Source organism: Canis aureus, chromosome 27, assembly GCF_053574225.1.
Source record: "Canis aureus isolate CA01 chromosome 27, VMU_Caureus_v.1.0, whole genome shotgun sequence".
In the NCBI taxonomy this organism is placed as follows: domain Eukaryota; kingdom Metazoa; phylum Chordata; class Mammalia; order Carnivora; family Canidae; genus Canis; species Canis aureus.
The window spans coordinates 26,351,901-26,375,783 of record NC_135637.1 but is presented as its reverse complement, the minus strand read 5'-3'; the positions used below and the strand labels follow the sequence as shown (position 1 = coordinate 26,375,783).

The following is a 23,883-nucleotide window of genomic DNA, read 5'->3' as shown; positions in this document are numbered from 1 at the left end:
GATTAGGCTCCCTGCTCAGCCATGGGTCTGCTTCTCCTTCTCCCTCTGCCCCTCCCCCCTGCTCATTCTATCTCTCTCTCAAATAAATAAAATCTTTTTAAAAATAAAATAATTTCAGAAAATGTACACATCCACAACTCAGGAAGCTGATGTTTTGATAAGCTACATAGCTGCTTTTAAAACACAGCCAAGGGGCAGCCCTGGTGGCTCAGTGGTTTGGTGCCTGCCATCAGCCCAGGGTGTGATCCTGGAGACCCCGGATCAAGTCCCGCGTGGGGCTCCCTGCATGGAGCCTGCTTCTCCCTCTGCCTTTCTCTCTCTCTCTATCTCTGTCTCTCATGAATAAATAAATAAATAAAATCTTAAAAAAAAATAAAATAAAACACAGCCAAGTCTGGATTACCTGGGGTGGCTCAGTCAGTTAAGCACTTGACTTTTGATTTTGGCTAGGGCCCTAATCTCAGGGTTGTGGGATTTAGCCCTGAGTCAAGCTCCATGCTGGGCATGATGCCTGCTCCAGATTCTTTCTCTCCCTTTCCCTCTGCCCTTCCCCCCAATAATAAAGAAAAAACAATAAAACACAGCCAGTGTCCACATAGCCCTCTGTGTGTGGTTGACACAGCACTCTCTGGGGTCCTGGGCTGGTACTGAGAGGAGGCAAACACAGAAAGAAACAGTTTTTAAAAATATTTTATTTATTTACTTATTTATTTGAGAGAGAGAGCACACTCACAAGCAGGGCAGGTGGAGGGCCAGAGGGAGAGGGAGAAGCAGACTCCCTGCTGAGCAGGGACCCTGTTGTAGGACTCAATACCAGGACACTGAGATCATGACCTGAGCTGAAGGCAGGCGCTTAGCTGACTGAGCCACTCAAGAGCCCAAGAAACAAATTTTAACTTGTGTAATCCATTGGCTCACTGCTTTCATACGGTCTCTATCATTTTCTGATTTGCTCATTGTTATTTATTTATGTTATGAATATTTACCCGTGTTATTAAATATTCTATAATAAAATCATTAGGGGCTGCATAGGATCCTATGTATGGATATAATTTTGTTTTTCTCTCTTATATACATTGTGAGTCATGTACCAATCATGTTTCCTTCTTGGAGTTTGCTGTTAGGAAGCTCAGAGCCAAATTTGCAGTAGGTCTCTGGTGGTTGTGCTAAGCCTTGCCTATTCTGTGGCTTCATCTTATCTTTCCTGCCCTTATTCCTACCTTTCCAGTAACTTTTTCCTCATCCACTTACTGTTTATTTGTTGCACTATTTATTGTATCTTTACTCGGTTACAGATCCATGACCTAAAGGGTTTTTTTGGTTATTTTTCTTAGGTTAATGTATATATATACATATATTATATATTATATACATAAAGTATTGCTTACATGTATTTAATTTTTTTAAAGATTTAATTATTTATTCATGAGAGACACAGAGAGAAAGAGGAAGAGACATAGGCAGAGGGAGAAGTAGGCTCCATGCAGGGAGACTGATATGGGTCTCGATCCCAGGACTCTGGGATCACGCCCTGAGCCAAAGGTAGACACTAAACCACTGAGCCACCCAGGTGTCCCACATGTATCTAATTTTTTAAAGTAGGCTCCATGCCCAACATGGGACTTGAACTCACAACCCTGAGATCAAGAGTCATGTGCTCCACAGACCAAGCCTACCAGGTATCCCAGGATGTATCTAGTTTTTAAACTTTTATTATTTAAAAATATTTTTAACTTTATTTTAAATTTATCTCTATACCCAATCTAGGGATCGAACTTATAACCTCAAGATCAAGAGTCGCATGCTGTACTGTCTGAGCCAGCCAAGTGTTCCTTAACCTCTTGAAAACTAATATTGGACTTAAAAGTTTGCAAAAATAGCAATTTATGTATCTCTCAGTTTCCCTAATGTTAACATGTTACTTAATCATAGTACAATGATCAGAATCAAGAAATTAACACTGATATACCATTATTAACTACAGACTATATTCAAATTTCACCATTTTCCTGCTACTGACTTTTTTCTGTTCCAAGACCCTAGCCAGGATTCCTGGTAACATTTGGTTCTCTTATTCTCCTGCAACCTGGAATAGTTCCTCAGCCTTTCCTTGTTTTTCATGACCTTGACTCTTTTAAAGAGTAATGGCCAAATATCTGTCAAATGTTTCCCAATTCAGGTATGTCTCAAGTTTTCTCATTATTGGACCAATGTTCCAGATGTATTTTTGTAAGCTGCACCACATTATTTTTGGAGCGAGGTGGAGACTGAAAACCAAACAAACTGGAGTGCCTGGGTGGCTCAGTTGGTTACATGTCCAACTCTTGATTTCAGCTCAGGTCATGATCTCAGGGTCATGAGATTGAGCCTTGCTCAGTGAGGAGTCTGCTTGAGATTCTCCCCCTCTCCCTGCCCTTATTCCTCTCCCTGCTCATGCACTCTATTTCTCTCTCTTTCTGTCAAATAAAATCTTTTTAAAAATATTTTTATTTTATTTGTTTATTCATGAGAGACAGAGAGAGAGAGAGAAGCAGAGAGAAAAGCAGGCTCCATGCAGGGAGCCCGATGTGGAACTCAATCCTGGGATTCCAGGATCATGCCCTGGGCCAAAGGCAGGCACTCAACCACTGAGCCACCCAGGGATCCCTAAATAAATGAAATCTTAATAAGAAGGAAAGAAAGAAAGAAGAAAGAAAGAAAGAAAGAAAGAAAGAAAGAAAGAAAGAAAGAAAGAAAGAAAGAAAGAAAGAAGAAAGAAAGAAAGAAAGAAAGAAAGAAAGAAAGAAAGAAAGAAAGAAAGGGAAAGGAAAGGAAAGGAAAGGAAAGGAAAGAAAAGAAAAGAAAAGAAAAGAAAAGAAAAGAAAAGAAAAGAAAAGAAAAGAAAAGAAAAGAAAAGAAAAGAAAAGAAAAGAAAAGGAAGGAGGAAAACTGAGTGCCTGGGTGGCTCAGGTCATGATCCTGGAGTCCTGGGATCAAGCCCCACGTTGGGCTCCCTGCTCAGCAGAAGTCTGATTCTTCTTTTCCCTCTGTCCCTCGAACCACTTGTGCTATTTCTTCCTCTCAGATAAATAAAAATTAAAAATTTATTTAAATTAAAAAAAATACCGAGCAAACTAAGAGACTCTGGCCTGTCTGCAGACTGGGGCTCAGGGAAGTGATTTGATTCATTAAGATCACCTGGTCCAGGTGGTCAAGGATCCAAGACTTCTGAGGCCACAGCCAGGAACCAGTGTTCCAAGAGGCCATCCTGAGGTACTGAGTCTGAAGGCAGGCAGCCTGCAGGGAACAATGCCTATATGAAATAAAAGCAGGAAAGGAACCTAGAACAGCTTAGGAAATCACTAGTATTCATCCCATTCCCTTTGGGCCTGGAGTTGAAGATCTTTGGATTTTCCCAAGATGTCCCTTGCAGTGTTAGAGAGGCAGGAAGACCTAAGTTGGAATTTCTACTTTTCTGTGACCTTGGGCCACTTAGTTTCTCTGAGCTTCAGTTAGCTTATCTGTAAAAACAAGCATTAAATAATAAATGATATGACGTGTTTAAGAGCCCTTTTAAAAATAATAATTGATATTGATTGAGCACCCTCTATGTCTAATGTGCTGTGTGACCTTGCAAAATTTTTTATATCATCTCTGGGCCTCCATTTTATCATCACTTGAAATGGGATTGCAAATAGCAAAACCTCAAAGCACACATTTATTGCTTTTACTGTGTGATCATTTTCATATCCACGCATTCTCATTGAATTCTCATGGTTAAATAGATTATTATGTCCATGAGACAGTTAAGACAACTGAAGTGTCTAAAGCTAACCTACTGGCCAAAGACCACACAGCCTAGCAGAAATAGAGGTTGGATCCTAAACCCAGGTGTCTGGCTCTGGGCTCATGATGGTTTGCCAGTAGCAAGCATGCTTTTGTCTATAGCAGGTACTGAAAAATGACTGTCTAAAATTTATAATCTTGCCTAATTAGCATTTTGATGCTGTTTCTGTGTTCTTTACTGCAGTAGATATTTTTTTTATGAAGATTTTATTTATAAATAAAATCTTTGCCTGGGTGGCTCAGTGGTTGAGTCACTCATCTGCCTTGGGCTCAGGGTGTGATCCTGGGGTCCTGGGATTGAGTCCCACATGGGGCTCCTGAAGTTAGGAGCCTGCTTCTCTCTCTGCTTATGTCTCTGCCTCTCTCTCTGTGTGTCTCTCATGAATTAATAAATAAAACCTTTAACAAAAAAATATATATTTTATTTATTTATTCATGAGAGACAGAGAGAGATACAGAGACACAGGAAGAGAGAGAAGCAGGCTCCATGCAGGGAGCCCAATGTGGGACTCGATCCCAAAACTCCAGGATCACCACCTGAGCTGAAGGCAGACACTTAACTGCTGAGCCACACAGGTGTCTCTAGATGCTTTTGAATCTTAAGCTAACAGTATGTATTAGCTTCCTAGAGCTGCTGTAACAAAGTAACATGAACCAGGTGGCTTGGAATAGTAGAAATATATTATCTCTCAGCTCTGGAGGATAGAAGTCCAAATCCAGAAATCAGTAGGGCCACCCTCCCCCAGAAACTTGGAGGGGAGGCTCCCTCTTTGCCTCTTCTAGCTCCTGGTGTCCCCAGATGTTCACTGGCTGGTGGTGACATCACTCCAGTCTGTTCACAGCATCTCCCCATGTCTGCACATCATCTTCCCTCTATGCCTGCCTGCCCTGTGTCTAGATTTCCCTGGTCCATGAGGACACCAGTCATGTTGGATTGGGACCCACCCTAATGACCTCATTTTAACCTGGTTACTTCTGTAAAGACCTTATTTCCAAATAAGGTCACATTCTGAGGGACTGGGATTGGGACTTCAACATCTCTTATTTAGGAAACATGAATGGGCAAACACTTCTATGTTTCTCCTTTACTGAAACACTCCCTATGCTTCTCACACTATATTTGTGGCTTTTTCATACTAAACATTCTCTGGGACACCAGCTGGATGTCCTACAATTCAATTCAATTCTGACACTAACTAGAGTCAGTGCAGACCCTCCAGTTAAGGACACAGTTCCATGAGACTACTCCTTCAGACACCATCCTAAGTCCTGGTTGTCATCTGTACTTCTGACCGACTGGCTACAAATTGGGGTTCCCACAACCTCCTTGGACTTGACAATTTGCTAGAATGGCTTGCAGAATTCAGGGGAACACTTGGGCTTACTGGTTTATTATACAATAAAGAATACAGATGAGGGACGCCTGGGTGGCTCAGCAGTTCAGCTCCTGCCTTTGGCTCAGGGCTTGATCCTGGAGTCTCAGGATTGAGTCCCACGTCAGGCTCCCTGCATGGAGCCTGCTTCTCCCTCTGCCTATGTCTCTGCCTCTCTCTCTCTCTGTGTCTCTCATGAATAAATAAATAAAACCTTTTTTTAAAAAAGAATATAGATGAACAGCAATATATAGGGCAAGGTCAGGAAGGATCCAGGGAGCAAGAATTTCTGTCTCCATAGAGTTGGGGATACACCCCTTTCCAAACATATGAATGTATTCACCAACCTGGAAGCTCTCTGAAACCCCTATTTTAGGGAGTTTTATGGCAGTTTCATCTTGTAGGTAGGCATGATTGGTCATTAACTCAACCTCCAGTCCCTCTTCCCTTCCAGGAGGAAGGGCTTAGAGCTCAAAGTTCCAAGTTTCTAATGATGGCTTCATTTTTCTGATGACCCACCCTCATCCAGGATCCCACAAGGCATTGCCTATTAGAACAAAAGATGTTCCTATCACCCAGGAAATACCAAGGGATTCAGGAGCTCTGCATCAGGAACCAGGGTCAAAGATCAAATATTTGAACAAAAAGTGCTAGCAGCACTCTTATCACTTAGGAAATGACAAGGGTTCTAAGAGCTTTGTGCCAGGAACTGAGAGCACAGATGAAATATATATTTTCTATAATTTCACAGGACACAATTCAACCCATAAGACTCCCCTTCCAGGAGCAGGCTCAAGAAATTGCATTCATACCAGGATAGCTGGGAAAGTCCAGGAAAGTTACATTTTCCAGGAAGGATGCCTTCTGTATATTTTGAATGATTCAAAACTTTGTATTCTAAGACCTGTTTTCCCCCAGGAAATGAATATAAAGTAGGTGATGGAATGAGTTCGCACAGCTCATAAATCTACAACCATTCTTACCATATTTTTGTTTATGATGCTGCTTTGTATCTTTGCAGCATTATCTCTACCTGAGGGTACTCTTCTAAATTAACAGCACTATCTGTGGAGGAGGTGATTCAGTCTTCTTCATAGTGTTTTATAACATCTAGTATCTACTCCAAAGATATTGATTTGGGGTGTGGTTTTCAGCACTAGTATCTGTACTTTGTAAATGCTTGAATGATGTTGTTAAAGCTTTTTAAAATGATTTGTAATGACAGCTAATGGCAAAATAACAGCTAAATGGTCACAAACAGCAGTTGCTAGAGTCCAAAGCATGTTAACAGTGTGATGTGCTCCATAATGACACAGGTGGTCATTTGTCCCCCAACCCCCTCTAAAGAGGCACCGCCTTGTGGCAGTAGTGTAACAGGTTTTCATCCATTCTATCTACCCCCCTTGGCTTTGAAGTTGTTCAATACCTAGGGAGTAAAAATGTTTTCTTTTTCTGGCATTTGTGCGATTTCCAACTTACACATGGAGTGGCATTTTGTTAACACTTTTGTGGCACTGTGTCAGAGTCACATAATTCATATCTGCATACAATGCATACTACAGAAAGGCTAGAACTTGGCAGCGTGGCTTGTGCCCTAGCTGAAACATAAAAGCATTCTTGTCCCTCTTACTCCTGTTTGGGGTCCCATAGGAGCTAAGGGATGCAATTTTCAGAGAGCAGTTGGGCCTGAGAATAAAAGCCCATCAATAAGGAACAGGTGACACTGCCACAGCTGGGTAATTTGTCTCTTTTCTCTTCTGCAGCCCATTTAGTGATGATGTATTTGTCCCAGAGAATAGATGATGGCAGGTTTGTTCATATTTTACACTTATGAACCTACCTGTTCCTCTCCACCCAGCTCTGCCCATCTGTCTTTGTCCCTGGCTCCTCTCATTTCACTTCACAGATTGGGCAGCAGGCCTTGGCCATGAGTTATGAAGGTGGATTCTTTGAGAGCAACTTTGGGAAGGGAGAGAGGAAAAGAGATAGGTCAGTTCTCTGCAGAGAGGGGAGGGATGGACAGGTCTGGGAGAAAGAGATGTCACAGACTCAGTAGTGGGCAGGAAGGGAGCTCAGAGAGGAAGGAGAGGGAGAGATTCTAGGACAGAAGAAAATGATGCTGGGGAGGCCTGCTCACAGAAGATGGTTTGGAATGCTAAATCCAATCCCAATAATTAAGTTGGGCCTAGTACAAAACCTAATCATGGTAGCCATTCTCTCAGGTAGCCCCCATGACTCACATCGTGGTATTCACACCCTTGTAAGGCCTCTTCCCACATTTAGCAGGGCTGACATATGTCACCAATGGGACATGCAGAGATGACAAAGTGTGATTTATAAGGGCACAAGAGTCCTTGAAGTTTCCATTTACTCTGTCTTGGATCACTTGGTCTCTAGGTGGAAGCCTAGACCTGGAGAGCCAGCCCCTTTCTGTCCACGAGTTCTGGCTTCCTGTGTTTTTGTTACCAAATGCCTTCTACCACATGGCCAATGAATAACTCTGAAGCCTCTGTTGGAATAATTCAATCATAGGTCACCAAGGCTGCCTCCTCCATTGTTCAAGAGGTATTCCTTGTACTGAGTGGGAAGCTGCCTCCACATAACCTCCACCCTTTGATTATATTTGATTGTGCTAAACATTTCTAACCTGTTCCTTCCTGGAGGCCTTTTCACATATTATGCACAAATGCTTTCCTGCCTAAGGTTCCCCTTGCTATGCTCCCTTCTGGCAAACTCTCTATTTACCCTTTTAAGATTAGGTCCAAAGCCAGGCTTCCTGGGAGGCCCAGTGGAGCCTGTCATTTCTGCCTCAAGTCTACCACACTCAGAGCCTAAGGGAAGGGCAGCTCTACGACATGACACCAGTGACATTTCATTTGTTTCACCTCCATCTATTCATCTGGGCTTTTCCTGAGTGGCTGGGACTGGGTAGCCTTCGATCACACCAACTTCCAGAAGGGGGAGCATATTCCCTTTTGGTCCCTCAGATAAGCCAACTGGGCCCAGCTGTGTCTCCAACACCTCACTGTGCTCTTCTTAACACAAAGAGCAGGCCTCAGGCTCATAGCCTTCTGCCTTACCTACATGGCAGTGGCTGTAGTGTGGTGTCCACTGCACATTTATTTAGATAGTTCTGCCTGTTTATGACAGTTGATCCAGGTTTTCTATTTATCATGAGGATACTGTTTCCTTTTTATTTTTTAAAAGATTTCTAATTATGTATTTGAGAGAGAGAGAGCAGAATGAGACAGAACACAAACAGGGGGAGAGGGGACAGAGAGAGAGGAGAAGCAGGCTCCACCCCAGGACCCTGGGATCATGACCTGAGCCAAAGGCAGATGCTTAACCCAACTGAGCCACCCAGGCACCCTATAGTTTCCGTTTTAAATAAATCACACATATAATTCATGCTCCTTTAGAAAACACAAGGCAAAAAAATCATAGCACAAGCCTCACTTCCATACAGAAGTCATTACTGACCCACAAGTATACATAGATCTCCCTTTTTCTCTTCCCTATCCATTGTAAGTCCTCACAGCTCACTATATTTCTTTACAGTCTGCACTATAATTGGCAAAATACTTTTGTGTATATTTTTCATTTATCCAGTAAATATTTAATGTACCAGGCAAGAGAAGTGAGGGGAAAGCAGCCTAAGGTATCTGTCCTAAAGGGGCTCAAAGTCAGTGTTGATCTGATTTTGTCTCCCCTACCAGACCTCAAGTTCCAAGAGGGCTGGGGGCTTGTTGTCCTGTCTGCCTTTAGTGTTTCAGAATTTAGCACAAGCAATAGCCAGGCTGACTGAATATTTGCTGAAGGATTAACAAAATTAATGCCTGCCCTTCATTGCGCCTTGCCAAGCATACCAGGAGGGAGCCACCAGTTAGCAGTCAATGGGTGGCCATTCTGGGGGTGTGCATGCAAGGATCCATGTCCCGTTGGGCCCCTGGACCCCTGGTGGGGTCTGCAGGCTCTCCACTCTTGTTGACGTCTGTGATCTGGGGGATTGTGGACTGAGAAGGGGTTAGTTTGGAAGGCAGGCAAAAGAGCTGGGCAGGGCCGGGGAGAGGGCATAGGCCCCGGGATGCCCAGGTAGAGATGGGATGAAGATAGAAAAGGAGATGGAGAGAAAACGGACTGGTGGCCCGAGCCTTGTCCAACTGCCTTCAATTGTTAGGGGTTTGTTCCTTTGATAATGTGCTAAATACTGCCTGTAAATCCCTCCTCCTCAGAAAAACGCAGTTTCAGGACGCCTACTGATTGACCCTCTGCCACTGATCTTGAGAGCCCAACTAAGAGCCCTTGGCATCATTGTCCGACGCTCCCATTTTACCAAAGTGGACATTGAGGCCCAGAGTGGGCAAAGGCCCAGGTCAAGGTCACGTCAGCACCAGACCTGCTGCAGGGGCTCTGAGGCTAAACCTGATGAGCCCAGGCTCGGTGGAGGTAGGTGATGCCCGGCGGCGAGGCGACCGGCTAGGCGGTGGGCGGGGCTCGCCGAGGCCCCGCCCCGCCTCCGGGCTGGGGGCGGGCCTTGCTCCAACCTGCGCCGCTCCAACATGGCTCCGCGGCTGTGCAGCATCTCTGCGGCGGCGCGGCGGCTGCTGGGGAGCCCGAAGCCCCGCGCCGGGGATGTCGCGGCTGCTGCGCGGTGAGAGCCGGGTCGGGGGCCGAGGAGTGGCGCGAGCGCGGGGGGCGCAGGGCCGGCGGCCACGGTCTGGGGCTGGGGGACCGGCGGACTCCCGCTTAGAATCTCTGGGTTGGAGGCGGGGCAAGATCTAGGCCTGGGGAGGGGCTCTCGGCGAAGAATGGGGGAGATGGGGAAAATATGCGCAGGGTCTTTGTCCTAGTAGGTACCTGGCTCTGGACGGAGAACGAAAGATGGGGTGAAGGGGAGGGGCTTGTCCTGCGCCCTGGAGAGTGGCAGAGGGCAGGAGTGGCCCCTTCTCTAGAAGGGATGATTGTGAAATAGTACCCGCTGGGGGCTTCTAGGAGAGGCAGCTCCTCCCTTCGGAAGTTCTGGGGGAAGAGGTACGGGGAGCAGTGCGGGACTCCTAAGGGCCATGGCTGCACAGACCCTTTGCTCCCCAATCCTGAACAGTACAAGTGGGGCAAAGGAGGCCTGGGAAGGGATGGGAGTTGCCCAAGGTCATTCCCTCTGGTGTCTCCATGTCTCCTGACAACCAATGCTCTTTGCACCACAATTGGTGGCCTCCAGGGAGAAGGAGGCTGGCTTGGCCTTGCGCTCAGCCTGGGCTTTTGTTTGGGCCCCGCTCTGGAGTGAGGCAGGTCTTGGACTTCTTGACCCGGTCTGGGCACCCCCTCCCCCCTCCATCTCCAGGGTCCTGTACTTTCCCCATACCCTCACCCTCTAGACACATTTGCCTTTCTCCCCGACTGACGTGTCATGTCATTTATCTGTTAATCCAGCCCCTACCACGGGGTTCAGGACAGTATACTCGAGAACGAATTACTAAAGAAGTGAAGACACTTCTCTCCCCACCTGTGGAAAGGAAGCAGGGGGCCCTCCTGTTCAGCAGCCCAGGCATGAAGCTGCAGAGTTCGGTTAGACCTTGCCATGGGATCTACTGTAGCTCTTGGCCATTGGGAAAGAGGAACCAGGCCTGTGCCACTTCCCCAACTGCCCAATATTGGGGAGAACCCTCCTCTCATGGGAAGATCCTGGAGTTTGTCTGGGACCGGCAAATTTAACTCAGCCTTTCTCAATGGAGTGACCTTGGGCAAGTCATTTGGCCTCTTGAAGTCTCAGATTCCTCAGCTGTAAAATAGGATTGATAAAATAGTATGTATCTTATAAGAGTGGAGGGTTAAAAAAGACATGTCACGTATGTGAGGCTTCTAGCCCCTGGTGAACTTGCAACAGATGTTGCCCTTGTTCAAAAAGTTTCTGAATGAACCCCTTATAATATTAGGGCTCAAATGGCCTTGGGAAAATCATCTTTTTTTTTTTTTTAAGATTTTATTTATTTATTCATGAGAGACACACACATGTATAGGCAGAGACATAGGCAGAGGAAGAAGTAAGATTCCCTGCAAGGAGCGTGATGCGGGACTCGATCCCAGGACCCTGGGATCAGGACATGAGCCAAAGGCAGACACTCAGTGGCTGAGGCACCCATTCGTCCCTGGGAGATCATCTTCTGTGACCTCCTTGCTATCCAGATGAGGAAATTGAAGCTCGGGGTGGGACTTCACTTTCCCAGGGTAACAAAATCAGTAGAGGGAAAAGCCATTTGTGTGACAAATATGCAGAGGCCACAAAAGGAGCATGGAACAAACAGGCAACCTGATGCTCCTCACTCACTTGGATGAGGCGCTGAACCTCTGTGAACCTTGGTTTCCTTTTCTGTAATTGGGGATGATAAACCCTATGGCGGATTTTTGCAGGATTAATGTGAAGGCACTTGAACTGCTTCATAGTTACTTCTGTTGTGGTCTCACTTTGGATACCTGCGAACATACCCTCCTGCTGACATTTAGCCTGTCCCATATCTCTCTGGAGTCCGTAGAGGGGTGGGCAGCAGCCTTTCTGTCCTCTTAGGTTTAGGGGCTGCTGGGGCGGAGACAGAGTGTGGGCTTTCAAGTCAGATGGATGTGGATTGCAATCATCTTGATCATTAATTAACCATCTGTGAATAAGGCATGGAACACCTCTGAGCCTCATTTTTTCTCAAAAACATATTGTGAGGATTAGTTCTTAGCACATAGTAATTGCTCAATAAATAGTGGCTGTTATTGTTGCACCAGTAATCCTGTTAACAGGACTTTAGTTGTTTTATTTTTATTATTAGTAAGTAAGTTCTGCGCCCAGCATGGGGCTTGAACTCACTACCTTGAGATCAAGAATCACATGCTCTACCAACTGAGCCAGAGAGGCACTCCAGAACTTCAGCTATTTTAGTTCTCCTGGAAATCTAGAGAATCTAGAGAACATTCTGGAGTGGTTTCATGTTGGGGGCGTCAGACTGTTGATCCCTATCGAGAGTGCAAATGTGACATTTACTGAAAAGTTCTCATCCAGGACAAATAGTTGTTGAGCAACTCCCATGCCCAAAGCACTGTGCTATGTACCATGGGGGGATGGGAGGACATTAGCTAGTGACTTCCAGTGTGACTGGGGAGTCAAGACATGAAAATGATAAAAAGGCTGATGGGGAAATGTGAGACGTGTTTTTGTGGAAGGGGCTAAACTGGTCCATCTGGAGCAGCTCCTTCCCATAGATTGCACAAAGCTGCATTGTGTTTTTCTAGGTCTAGAAGCTTTCTTAATATAGTTTAGATACAGAATCTTTGACATTTCTGAAATGGCATAGGGTGGGGAAGAAAAGAAATTGGGGCTACTCTAGAGCAGTGATTCTTCAACTTGAGCAGGAGCCAGAATCCCTTGGTGGGCTTGTTAAAACCCAGATGCTAGGCCCATCCCCAGGATTTCTGTTGCCATGGGTCTAGGATGGGGCCTGAGAATTTCTCTGGTGACATTAACACTGTGGGTTTCAGAACTGCTGGGATAATGAACCCTGGCTCTATGGAGAGCTTGGCAAAGTACGTAAGAGATAGAATTCCAAGTGGAGACATCCAGCCTTTGGTACACAGTGGCGAGCCATAGAACACTTTGAGCAGAGCAATAGCATCACCAAAATGGTGCCTTACAAAGATGGATGGGCAGATTAGGAAAAGTAGGGAAAGAGTGGGAACCAGGATATCAGGAAGTTTGGTAAGAACAGTGATATTAGCTGCACTGCCGTGTCAGGCAGACCCTTTCTCTAGAAGACCCATCCTAATGTCCCTATTTTACAGATGAGGAATATAAAGCTCAGAGAGATGAAGCTCATCTGAGATTAGAACCTGGATTCATCCAGAACCTGTGCTCTTAAGCACTAATTCTGCTGGTGATGGTGGGGAGCATAAGGGGTCCTGAACCCTATGTCCATATTCTGAGCCACTCTTTCTCTAATTTCTTACCTTCCAACATTTATCGTCTATAAGCAGCTCTGTCTTAGCTCCCCCGCCCCCCCCTTCATTTACTTCCCAGATGTAGACTGAGCACATGCCAGGAGCCCAGCCAGCACTGTTCCAGGCACTGGGACACATGGGAAGACAAGATCCCTTTGGGGCTGCTTCTAGTGGGAAGACAATAAATGAGGCACATAAAAAAAACCAAATACAAGGAGCTATGGAAAAATAGAGGTAGGGTAAGAGCGGTGGGGAGTTCAAGGGTAGGAGAAATGTTGTGATTTCACTGAGAAAGCGAAATTTGAATTCTTGAGAATGTAAGCCTATGGACACTGCTTGAGTTCAGACCCTGACCTGGGATCTTGGATAGGTCCTGTCTGGGGTTCTACCTGTAGAAAACCTCTGTAGAGATAGGCTACTCCAGCTTGCTCATTTGACACACGGGGGAACTGAGGACTGTAGGCATGAAAGATTAGAGTTGGGGAAAGAGATGGGAGCTCATCAGAGCTCCTGGATTCCCTTGCTATTACCCCAGAGTGGAGAGCATTCTAGCCCCCCTGCTCTGTCTCCAAGGGCTGGTTTCCTGGCTGTTTATCTTGGTCAGTACTGATGTTAATAAATTACTCAAAGCCCAGTCCTGGAGCAAAGGTCTTGGCTACAAGTAAGTAGGAGCCACTGTTTTCCCTGCCACCACCCCTTGCAAGGGAAGCATCCCCTCTACATTCAAACCAAAGGTCAGATCCCTTGGCCAGTGGCTTTGTTGAAATACGTAATTCTTCACAGTATCTGCCTAATGTTCCCCAAGTCAGTGCTCAAACCCAAGGAGGAGGCTGGCTTTGAAGCAAAGAGTTCTGGGTTGGTTCTTGCCTCAGCTCTGCCCCTGATTTACTATGTCACCTTGGGCAAGTTCCTTAAACCCCCTATTTTCTCATCTCAAAAATGAGGATGCTAATAGTATCACACTGTATCAACATTATGTAGATGTAGGATCATGCTTCTGCAGAGCTGATCAGAGATCCCTGACACAGGATGTCCTCAGATGCAGTATCTATAGCAAAATCCCCTTATTCTGGTTACCAAATTTCGTAGAACCACACTGGTGATCTGACAATAATCGTCTTTTTGGTTTTTGCTAATGATACAAATAGATGCACAACAGAAAGCCTGTGAATTCAGAAACACTTAAAGCAATTTTTTTTTTAGCTTTACAAAAAGCTATAATGAATAAATAAAAATTTAACCATCTCTCTCCCCTATCCCAGGTAAGCAGCATTAGGTTTGGGACAAATCGTTACTCATCTTTCTCTGTGTTCATACAAATGTTTTACTACTTTAAGATGCTTTTATGATTTCATCAGTCCCAGTGGCCACTCCATATTTTGGAAAAAAATAATACTTTGATTTACAAGACAATTATTTTTATTTTAGCCATAGAAAAAAATTGAAAAAGGAGAGGACTTACTGGCACTTAAGACTCCCACTGCCAGGCTCCCTGGCTAGCAATCATCCAGCAAGAGACTAGCTTTTCAGGCCTGACTACAAATTGTATCACTGCTGCTAAGCAAAAAAATTTATAGCTTCTGGCAGCCTAAAAAGAAGTCCCACCCCTGCTGGGACCTTGTGTAGGAAGTATAGTTAGGTCTGGCAAGATGCAGTGGCAGGTCCTCTGCTCTGAACAGAACATTTCATTCATCCAGTCAGTCATTTTCAAGGCACCTTAGTCAGATGCACAGGGTAGATATTTGTCAATTAAGTGTTGCCTGGATGAATGAATGAATCTTGCCTTGCAATGCCTTTTTACCTCCTCTATCTGCTGTTACCTGCTAAATCAGCTCTGGAGATTCAGAGACTGGTCAGACCACCTCCTCTGAGAGTTTGCCCAGACTGCCAAAGACTTGTTCACCTAGGCTCTCCCAGATACCTCTGGCTACAATTATATTCCAAAGCCTGCTTCTTCCAGTAGACTGTGACTTCCTCCAGGACAAAGTTTAGTTTTCCTTGGCTTTCTATTTGTGGGGGCTGGGAAGGGGCACAGGCCGAGTGTAATGTGAGCACTGGAGAGGACGATGAGTATAGGCTTTTGTCATAAGGGACAGAAATTGCAAATAAAGCACTGAGTAAAAGAGCCTGGCATGTTCAGGGAGGAGCAGATCTGGAGAGTGGAATACATAGGTTGGGGGGGAGGGGACAGCAAGGAAGGCTAGCAAGATAGGTTGGGCTGTTAGGGGTTTCAGACATCAGGCAAGGTGGGTTTGGGGATGATCCTCTTGGCAAAGGGCTGCAGATATGTGCCCCAAGTAGAGCAGATGTGTGCCCCAAGGAGACTGTTGGAAGGGGGATAAGTAGAAGCAGGGAGGCTGGAGAGAGGTGGGAAGTGGGCTGCTTCTCCTGGCCTCTTGAGGCCCTGCAAAGGTTAAAGAATCTCTAAAAGAGACCGAGTCTGCTCAGCTGGCTCCAGTGATGTTTTATACTCCAGAGCCACCACTGGATACCATGGCCCCATTCCTAGAAATGTGGGTCATCAGGCTATCTGAGGGATGGGGGAGCAGGACATCTGAGCAGATGGAAGAGGCAGAGCTATCTCCATCTCTTTTTGTCCTCCTGAACTCCTCTGTCCTGCAGCTTCTATTCCAAGGACAATGAAGGGAGCTGGTTCCGCTCCCTCTTTGTGCACAAGGTGGATCCCCGGAAGGATGCCCACTCCACCCTGCTATCCAAGAAGGAAACCAGCAACCTCTACAAGATCCAGTGTGAGTGGCTGCTGACCCAGCCCACCTGCCTGCCTGCCCGCCCTGCCGCAGCCTCTGGGGGGGCCTGTGAGGCTTGGGCTGGGACACCCTGAGCTGTCCTGGGAGCCCTGGTCCCTCTAACCCAGCTCCCCACAGACACGCACACCCCTTGTTTCACCTCCCACTCTCTGTTCTCTATTGCAGTTCACAATGTGAAGCCTGAATGTCTGGATGCCTACAACAGCCTGACGTGAGCCTCCTCCTCCATCTGCTTGTCCCATTCCCTGCCTGGGTGTGAGACTCCATCCCAGCCCCATTCTCCTTGCAGAAACCTAGGAGATGTAGATATCAGAGCCAAAAGTCCTAGGGATTAATTGTCCAGCCTCTGCATCTTAGAGATGGGGAGACTAAGGCCCAGCCCTGAGGGCCTGAGTTGGAACCCTGATCTCAGGGGCCCTGGTGGCTGGTGTGAGCATTCCCCCCCTCTTTCTGTCCCCCTCTCCCCACCCCAGGGAGGCTGTGCTGCCCAAGCTGCACCTGGATGAGGACTACCCCTGCTCGCTCGTGGGCAACTGGAACACATGGTACGGGGAGCAGGACCAGGCAGGTGAGGTGCCCACCTCCCCAGTGCCGTTGCCACGCAGCCCAGGTCTCTGGCACCTCTCATGCCTGGCCACCCTCCACTCCCTCTCTGCATCGGCACCCAGAGGGATTTTTTTTTTTAAAGATTTTATTTATTTATTCATGAGAGAGAGACACACACAGAGAGGCAGAGACATAGGCAGAGGGAAAAGCAGGCTCCATGCAGGGACCCCAATGCGGGACTCGATCCTGGGACTCCAGGATCACTCCCTGGGCAGAAGGCAGGCACTAAACCACTGAGCCACTCAGGGATCAGAGGGATCTTTCTAAATGCAGTCTTCATTGGTTCACTCTGTTGCTCTTTCTTCTCATGGGCCTAGAGTGCCCTCTCCTATTGGTCCTCATATGAGGTTTATCCCTCTTCTACCCGCCAGCATTCCTGGTGTTGGCAGACTTCCATCCATACAGTATTTTTGCTGTTTCCCTTGGGAAAGAGGCCTTTAAACTCTAGGGTCAGACTATTTTGCAGACAAAAAAATCAAGACACAGATGGAGTCAGAAGGCAAGTAAGGGATAGGCTAAGAGTGGGAAGGAACAAAAGTCTGAGCTTCCAAATTGCTGTTCAGCCAACTGCCCTCAGCTCTAGCCTGCCTGCCTGGCCCTTTGGAGACCCTCCCTCAGCCCCAGCCATGCTCCCAAGGATGGCAAGATTGTTTGCTTTCTTCCTTCCCACCTTTATTATTGGAAGGTGTAGTAGTTTCCTATGGCTGCCTTAACAAAGTGCCAACTCCTGGTGGCTTAAAACAACAGAAATTTATTCTCTCAAGTTCTGGAGCCCAGAAGTCTGAAATCCAGGTGTTGGCAGGACCACATTCTCTCCACAGGCTCTAAGGGAGAATCTTTTCTTGTCTTTTCCGGCTTCTGGTAGTTGCTGGAAATCTTGGCTCTTCTGGGCTTGTAGATGCATCACTCCTGTCTCTGCCTCTGTTGTCACATAGCATTCTCCCGGTGTACCTGTGTTAACATGTTACCTTCTTTGTGTCTGTGTCCAAGTCTCCTTCTTCATATGAGGACACCAGTCATTGAATTTAGGGCTTACCCAGTGTGCTGGCATCTTAGCCTGACTGCATCTACAAAGATCCTATTTCCAAATAAGGTCATATTCTGAGGTTCTGGGTAGGTATGAACTTCAGGGAAGAGGGACACCATTTGATTAAAGGGGCTATAATAATTCAAACAGTACAAAGAGTTTTTGGTGAAAAGCAAGCCTCCTTGCCCACTATCCCCAGGCCTGTTCTCTGCCCCAGGGGCACCTCCTGTCGCAATCTCTTGGGTCTCCGTTAAGAGATGATCCATAGACCAGCATCTCTGGATATGTGCCCCTACCACTAAACACATGTGCTAACATACTGTGCATACTGCTCTGGTCCTTATTGTTGTTGTTGTTAGTGTTTTTTTTGTTTTTGTTTTTTAATTCACTGTCTTGGAATGTTCCATCTCAGCCCATCAGATCTACTTTCCTTTTGTCCAGCCTATCCGTCATAGGCCTGGTGGTCAGCTTCATGTGTGTTGTTACGCCTTGGGTACAAGAAGACATCTGATCCTCTTGTGCTATTTAAGGAAAGTTGGGTGGAACTATTATTCCCATTTTCAAGATAAGAACATTGAGGCCCAGAGGGGTCTAAAGCCACCCAGCAGACCTGGAGCTCAAACCTCGGCCTCCTGGGCTTATGTCTGGGGCTATCCTCCACCAAGGTAAAGGGAACTCAGAGAGTCGTGGTGCTAAGGGGATGCAGCTGGAGACTGCCTCGTTTCATATACACTTAACTAGTCTTGGGGTAAGCAGGCTCTGACCTGTACCTCCTGTTTTCTCCCCTGTGCAACAGTACACCTGTGGCGATTCTCAGGTGGCTATCCAGCCCTCATGGACTGCATGAATAAGCTCAAAAGCAACAAGGTATGTGGGCATCTACTCCACAAACCTCTCTGAATGTTGGCTCTGGCTCTACCTTGTGTTGGGGGGCTGCCACGGCTATCCCACGGGGACATACCACCAAGGTGGGCAGGTCTTCATGGCCATCATGCCCAAACTGCCATGCCCACAGGAGTACCTGGAGTTCCGAAAGGAGCGGAGCCAGATGCTACTGTCGAGGAGAAACCAGATGCTCCTTGAGTTCAGCTTCTGGAATGAGCCACAGCCCAGAGCAGGCCCCAACATCTATGAGCTGAGGACATACAAGCTCAAGGTACGTCCCTGCCACCAGATCCCTGCCCGCCTCCCTCTTTCTCTGCTGTGGTGCGGCTCTACAGATACCCTGACATGGGGCAAAGGATGGTGGGGCGGTCCTGTGCTCCAACACTAGGCTGGGTCTTCTGGCCTCTCCCTCCCTCTGGGCTCAGAACAGAGGTGTGTACATACAAGTGTATACATGCACACCCAGGTGTGAGTCAGGGCTCCTGAATGAGGCCAAATGGCCCCTGGGGCTGGGGAGACATGACAATTTCCTATCTCCACCTAGCTGTGACATTTGGAATCTGAGATGGAATCTGAAAATAAAAGTCATTTTATTTATTTATTTATTTATTAAAATATTTTATTTATTTATTCATGAGAGACACACAGAGAGAGAGGCAGAGACATAGGCAGAGGGAGAAGCAGGCTCCACATAGGGAGCCTGATGTGAGACTTGATCGCGGGACTCCAGGATCATGCCCTGCCAAAGGCAGGCGCTAAACTGTTGAGCCACCCAGGTGTCCCTGGAGGCTCATTTTAGTTCTTTCCTCTCGTTCTTTTTCAGCCAGGAACCATGATTGAGTGGGGAAACAACTGGTGAGTGGCAGTGCCAGGGGTTGGGTGGGGGGGCCCTGCCTGCCTGCCCTGCCTAGTTCCTGGCATGCCACCTTTCCCAGGGCCATATGGTGGGGGGCCTGGCATCCTCTGCCCCTCATGGATCCAGGAGAAGGATCCAGCCAGGAGGTGAGGGTCTCCTAGAGGGTCATCAGGCCTCCCTCAGTAGAATACCCAGCCCCCTGCTATACCTCTGTCACCCCCTTGCCTGATAATCTCTGAGAGCTAAGGGTCCTACCTCTGGCTCCTCCCTTGAGGTGTGGCTGAGAAATCAGCCTGAGGACACCTCAGAGGGCCTTTTGCACTGGCCCTGGCCTCTCTTCCACACTCTTCTGCCATCCCTAGGGCTCGGGCAATCAAGTACCGGCAAGAGAACCAGGAGGCAGTAGGTGGCTTCTTCTCGCAGATTGGAGAGCTCTACGTTGTACACCATCTCTGGGGTAGGCTGGGGACCCTCCAGGGGCCCTCTGCTAGTTCTCTTTCTCCATTGTCACTCTGTATAGACCATGTGAATAAATTAGTGGCCTTTTGGAGCTTACATTCTAGCAGAGAGAGACAACCTCAGACATAGACTAATTAATGCAAAAACATAATTTCAGATTATTACAAATAATGAGGCAGGGGAAAATGATGAAGAAACACATGGGAATGGATCACCTAGACAAAAAATTCCTCTCTGAGAAGATAAAATATTAGCTAAGCTAAAGGATGAGAAAGAGCCAGCTTCTGAATGGGCAGGGAAGGGCATTCTAAGTACAGGGAACAACATGTGCAAAGGCCCTGTGGTGGGGAAAAGGCCTTCAATATTTTGAAGCGTACAGAGGAGGCCAGTATGGAGAGAGGAGTGTGAGGAGACAGGGACATGCCAGATCAGGCCGGGCCTTGGAAGCTATGAGGATAAATTGGGATTTATTCTAAATGCCACAGGAGGCTGCTGCAGCATTTTAAGCAGCATGACACGACCTGATTTGTGTTGCAGTATGACTCTTCTGGTTGCCATGTGCTTTGCCGAGAATGCTTTGTTGGGGAAGAAGAGAGGAAGTGGGGCATCAGAAGATTGTCCTACTAGTTTGCTCAGGAGACTGGCGGCCTGGCAGTGAGGATGCTGAAGGCTACAGAGAGATTCATTGGTCTGGAGGTGGAGCCAATTGTTTGTGTGGGGAGAGGCAGGGAGGGGAGAACTCCAGATTGTTATTTGAGCAGCTGTTGTGTCTTACTGAGACCCTAGGCAGAGCAGGTTGAAGGGGTCAGGAGTGTAATTTTGGCCCTTGGAAATGTTGCATTTAAGATGCTGACACATCCAAGTGGAGATGTCAAGTGAGCACCGATACATGGGTGTGGAGCCTGAGGGAGAGTTCTGGGCTAGAAATAGAAGGTTGGGAGTTGTCAACAAATATACTGATTGGATGAGATTGTCAAAGCAGACAGTGTTTGCTAACAGTACACGACACTGGGAACAGACAGCTGGACAGGATTTGGGGCAATGACAGGAGGGCCCTGTGCTAGGCATAGGATCAAATCCTTTGTGCCCACGGAATGAGCCAATGCCTTTCCCACAGCCTATAAAGACCTGCAATCTCGGGAAGAGACTCGAAATGCTGCCTGGAGAAAGAGAGGCTGGGACGAAAATGTCTACTACACAGGTGGGTGCTGCCTCTTGAGGGTCAGCCTAGCCTTTGGAGGTCATCTGCCAAGAGCCCAATCTGAGGATGGAATCCCTTCTGCAAGGAGATCAAGCCACACTTGATTACCTCCAGTGACAGGGCATTTACTCTTAAGACAGTGAGTGGGTTTCTCCCCTGGTGGCACACTCCACATGATCTAGGCAGTGGCTGAGTGTTTCTGGTGATGAAAACACAGGTGGTCCCTATGCACTGTGACCTCAGGCATGGTTCTTTACCACACTGAGGCTGTTTCCTCATCTCTAAGATGGTGATTCTTCCCTCAGAAGGTTGGAGGGAAGATTCCAGGAGCTAAGTTATGAAAAGTGCTTCACTCAGACTGGCACAAAGCAAAATTTTTTTTTAAAATCTTTTTTTTTTATGTTTATTTATTTATGATAGTCACACAGAGAGAGAGAGAGAGAGAGAGAGAGAGGCAGAGACATAGGCAGAGGGAGAAGCAGGCTCCATGCACCAGGAGCCTGATGTGGGATTCGATCCCGGGTGTCCAGGATCGCGCCCTGGGCCAAAGGCAGGCGCTAAACCACTGCGCCACCCAGGGATCCATCCCATAAAGCAAAATTTTTGAGCAAGTTTTTTTTCTCTGCATTTGCCACCTTGCTGAGACCCCTGGAGAACCACTTGGAGTCAGCAGTTGAGCCCTCACTGTGTGCCAGGGACTGCACTTGGTGGGTAGCTAGGGGACACAGAATAAACAGGATCCTGTCCCTCTCCTTGAGGAGTTTCCAGTTAAGTGTCCACATTTACCAGCTGGTATGGGGAAGAATGTGCCTCCTGAAGGAGTTAGTGGAAACCTCACTCATAAAAGTGTAACATTGAATGACAGTATCAGTATTTCCTGGAATCTTGTTAGAAATGCCAAATCTCAACTCCCACCCCCATCTGCTGAATCAGAATCTGCACTTTATCAAGAACTGCAGGTAATTTGTATGCATGATGAAGTTTGAACAGCTCTGAGCAAGAGTAAAGAGTTTGACCGCCTGGGTGACCTTGAGCTGACTTCCTGGGGGCTGCAGCCTCCCTAGCTGAAAAATGAATTAGTTGAACTAAAATAGTGTTTTTCAAATCTTAGCCACTTGAGGACACCCTCAGAGCTTTTGTCCTACCGGTATACTATGGCTATGATTATTTTCTTGATATTTTTCTTTGAATCCCCCTACTTTTTTTTACACCTAGCTTTGTCCTAAACAGTATTATCTATGCAATCACTTTTTGCTCTGCCACTTACTCTTTCACATCACAGGAATGTAAATATATAATTATGAAAATAAAAAAATGTTGTGTCTTTGCACCACCCCAATCCCCTCTTATCCCACAATTGGGTGCTCTCTATTCCAGGAGGCAGTGGGGCTTTCCCTGTCTCAGCATCCCAGGCCGCCTCCTCCTTCAAAGTCCAGTTTTGGGGTGGGCTTGCCTCTGCTCCCTCTGTGACCTCAGCCTCTCTCTCCACAGTCCCATTGGTGCGACACATGGAGTCTCGGATCATGATCCCGTTGAAGATCTCGCCTCTCCAGTGATGCTGCCTCTGCCTCCGCCTCCTTCCCCTTTTCCCTCAGGGCAGCCATGGACAGAGGACCTCCCGTCCTGCTGTCTTGGTTTTCTCTCAGATCTGGGAGGACTCTGGGGGTTCGTGCTTAGCTCAGACAAGGGGAAGCTGAAGGATGACAGTGTTCTGAGGTCTTGTTGCTCTGCCCAGACCCTTCCCACCTTCCCTGTTCACCCCATCCCTTGTGCTGGAAGCAATTTTTAGTTTCTCTGAATGAAGAACAGCAACCTTCTATGTCTTCTCACATTTCCCCCTAAGATTCTTCATCTCAAGGCCACCAGTCTCCAGTTATCACCATGGAAGGCCTCAGTTAAGCTTTAGTTGCACAAAATGTAATGTGTCCAGTGGTTAGAGATGAGCTAGCCAGGCCTGGCTCTCTGGAACTCCCTGGTCTCCACTGGGCCACCTACTGGTTGTAAAGTCTGAGCCAAGTCCCTCCTGTCAGGGAAAAGCCTAAAACTGCCTCAAGAAGTAAAAGGGAAAACCTTCAATTTAGCACCGTCAGGACGAGGTCCTTCATATTCCACTTAGAAAGGCTGGGAAAGAGGATGGGAGCTGGGAATAATCTGGGTCACAAAATTGGACATGTACCTAGAAGGTAGAACAGAATTCAGAATTTGGATTTGAACTGCAGAATTTGGAAAACGGAAACAGGAAAATAGAATAGAGGTTACAGAAGACCACCAGAGGAGAGGTTCCTAAAACAAGGACAGTTGGAAAGAGGCCCATCTCTCCCAATATAAGATTGAGAACTTGACTGTGTAGTTTCAGCCCTTCTGTGTAGGGAGTCTCCTGCCCTTTTTTTTTTCATTCCTGCAGGTGAAGGAAAAGGCTGGGGCCTATTTCCTTCACCATGCATTCCTTTCTCTCCTCATATTCTATCAGCCCAACCCGCATTCTACTGGGCCACTGGGTATGTGGCATGGGGTCAGTGACTTTGGGAGCCTCCTTGGTGATCCCTACACCTCATGAACCTCTAGGTCGCTTGATTCTGTTTCCCTTTCAGGAAAACTTGTAGTGGAGTCACTGATGGAACCAATTAAATATTTACTATAAACCATGATGTCTTTTCTTCATCTGCAAGGAACTCTATCAGGTGCTAGAGGCAGGGCCAGTTTCCTGGTTCCACCTGATTTACTCTGCCCATACCCACTCTACCCCTGAGGGTAGAGTGTTCCCTGAGGATCTGGGAGGGCCTACCCCCATGGCAGAAGGCATTCAGGACATCGGTGTTACTACCTCCAGATAAGTGGAATTTACACCAAAAGTCTTGAACTCTACCTGTAGAAGTCATACGAGGGGTGGAAGAACACTTGAAGCTGTC

The 23,883-nt window shown here is 47.0% G+C and overlaps 1 protein-coding gene across 2 annotated transcripts; it reads left to right on the top strand.

The window, feature by feature from the left end:
- The first annotated feature begins 9,708 nt into the window (after window positions 1-9,708).
- On the top strand, window positions 9,709-23,616 carry NIPSNAP1 (nipsnap homolog 1). 2 transcript variants are annotated; one of them, XM_077874253.1, is made up of 10 exons: window positions 9,709-9,849; window positions 15,795-15,922; window positions 16,106-16,151; window positions 16,414-16,508; window positions 18,370-18,440; window positions 18,589-18,729; window positions 19,282-19,313; window positions 19,677-19,771; window positions 20,891-20,974; window positions 22,466-23,616. In XM_077874253.1, exons 1-10 carry the CDS (start codon window positions 9,758-9,760, stop codon window positions 22,528-22,530), a joined length of 849 nt encoding a protein of 282 aa, XP_077730379.1. In that variant the 5' UTR covers window positions 9,709-9,757; the 3' UTR covers window positions 22,531-23,616. The 2 variants fall into 2 exon arrangements, with proteins under 2 accessions (XP_077730379.1, XP_077730380.1); XM_077874254.1 differs by lacking the exons at window positions 20,891-20,974; window positions 22,466-23,616 and adding an exon at window positions 20,311-20,457.
- The last annotated feature ends 267 nt before the right edge of the window (window positions 23,617-23,883 follow it).

Bases quoted from the DNA above. Each gene is read 5' to 3' on its own strand.
- NIPSNAP1 (XM_077874253.1), top strand. From the start codon at position 9,758: ATGGCTCCGCGGCTGTGCAGCATCTCTGCGGCGGCGCGGCGGCTGCTG. The intron at 16,152-16,413 runs GTGAGCCTCCTC...TCCCCACCCCAG, and splicing joins GATGCCTACAACAGCCTGAC to GGAGGCTGTGCTGCCCAAGC. The intron at 19,314-19,676 runs GTGAGTGGCAGT...TGCCATCCCTAG, and splicing joins ATTGAGTGGGGAAACAACTG to GGCTCGGGCAATCAAGTACC.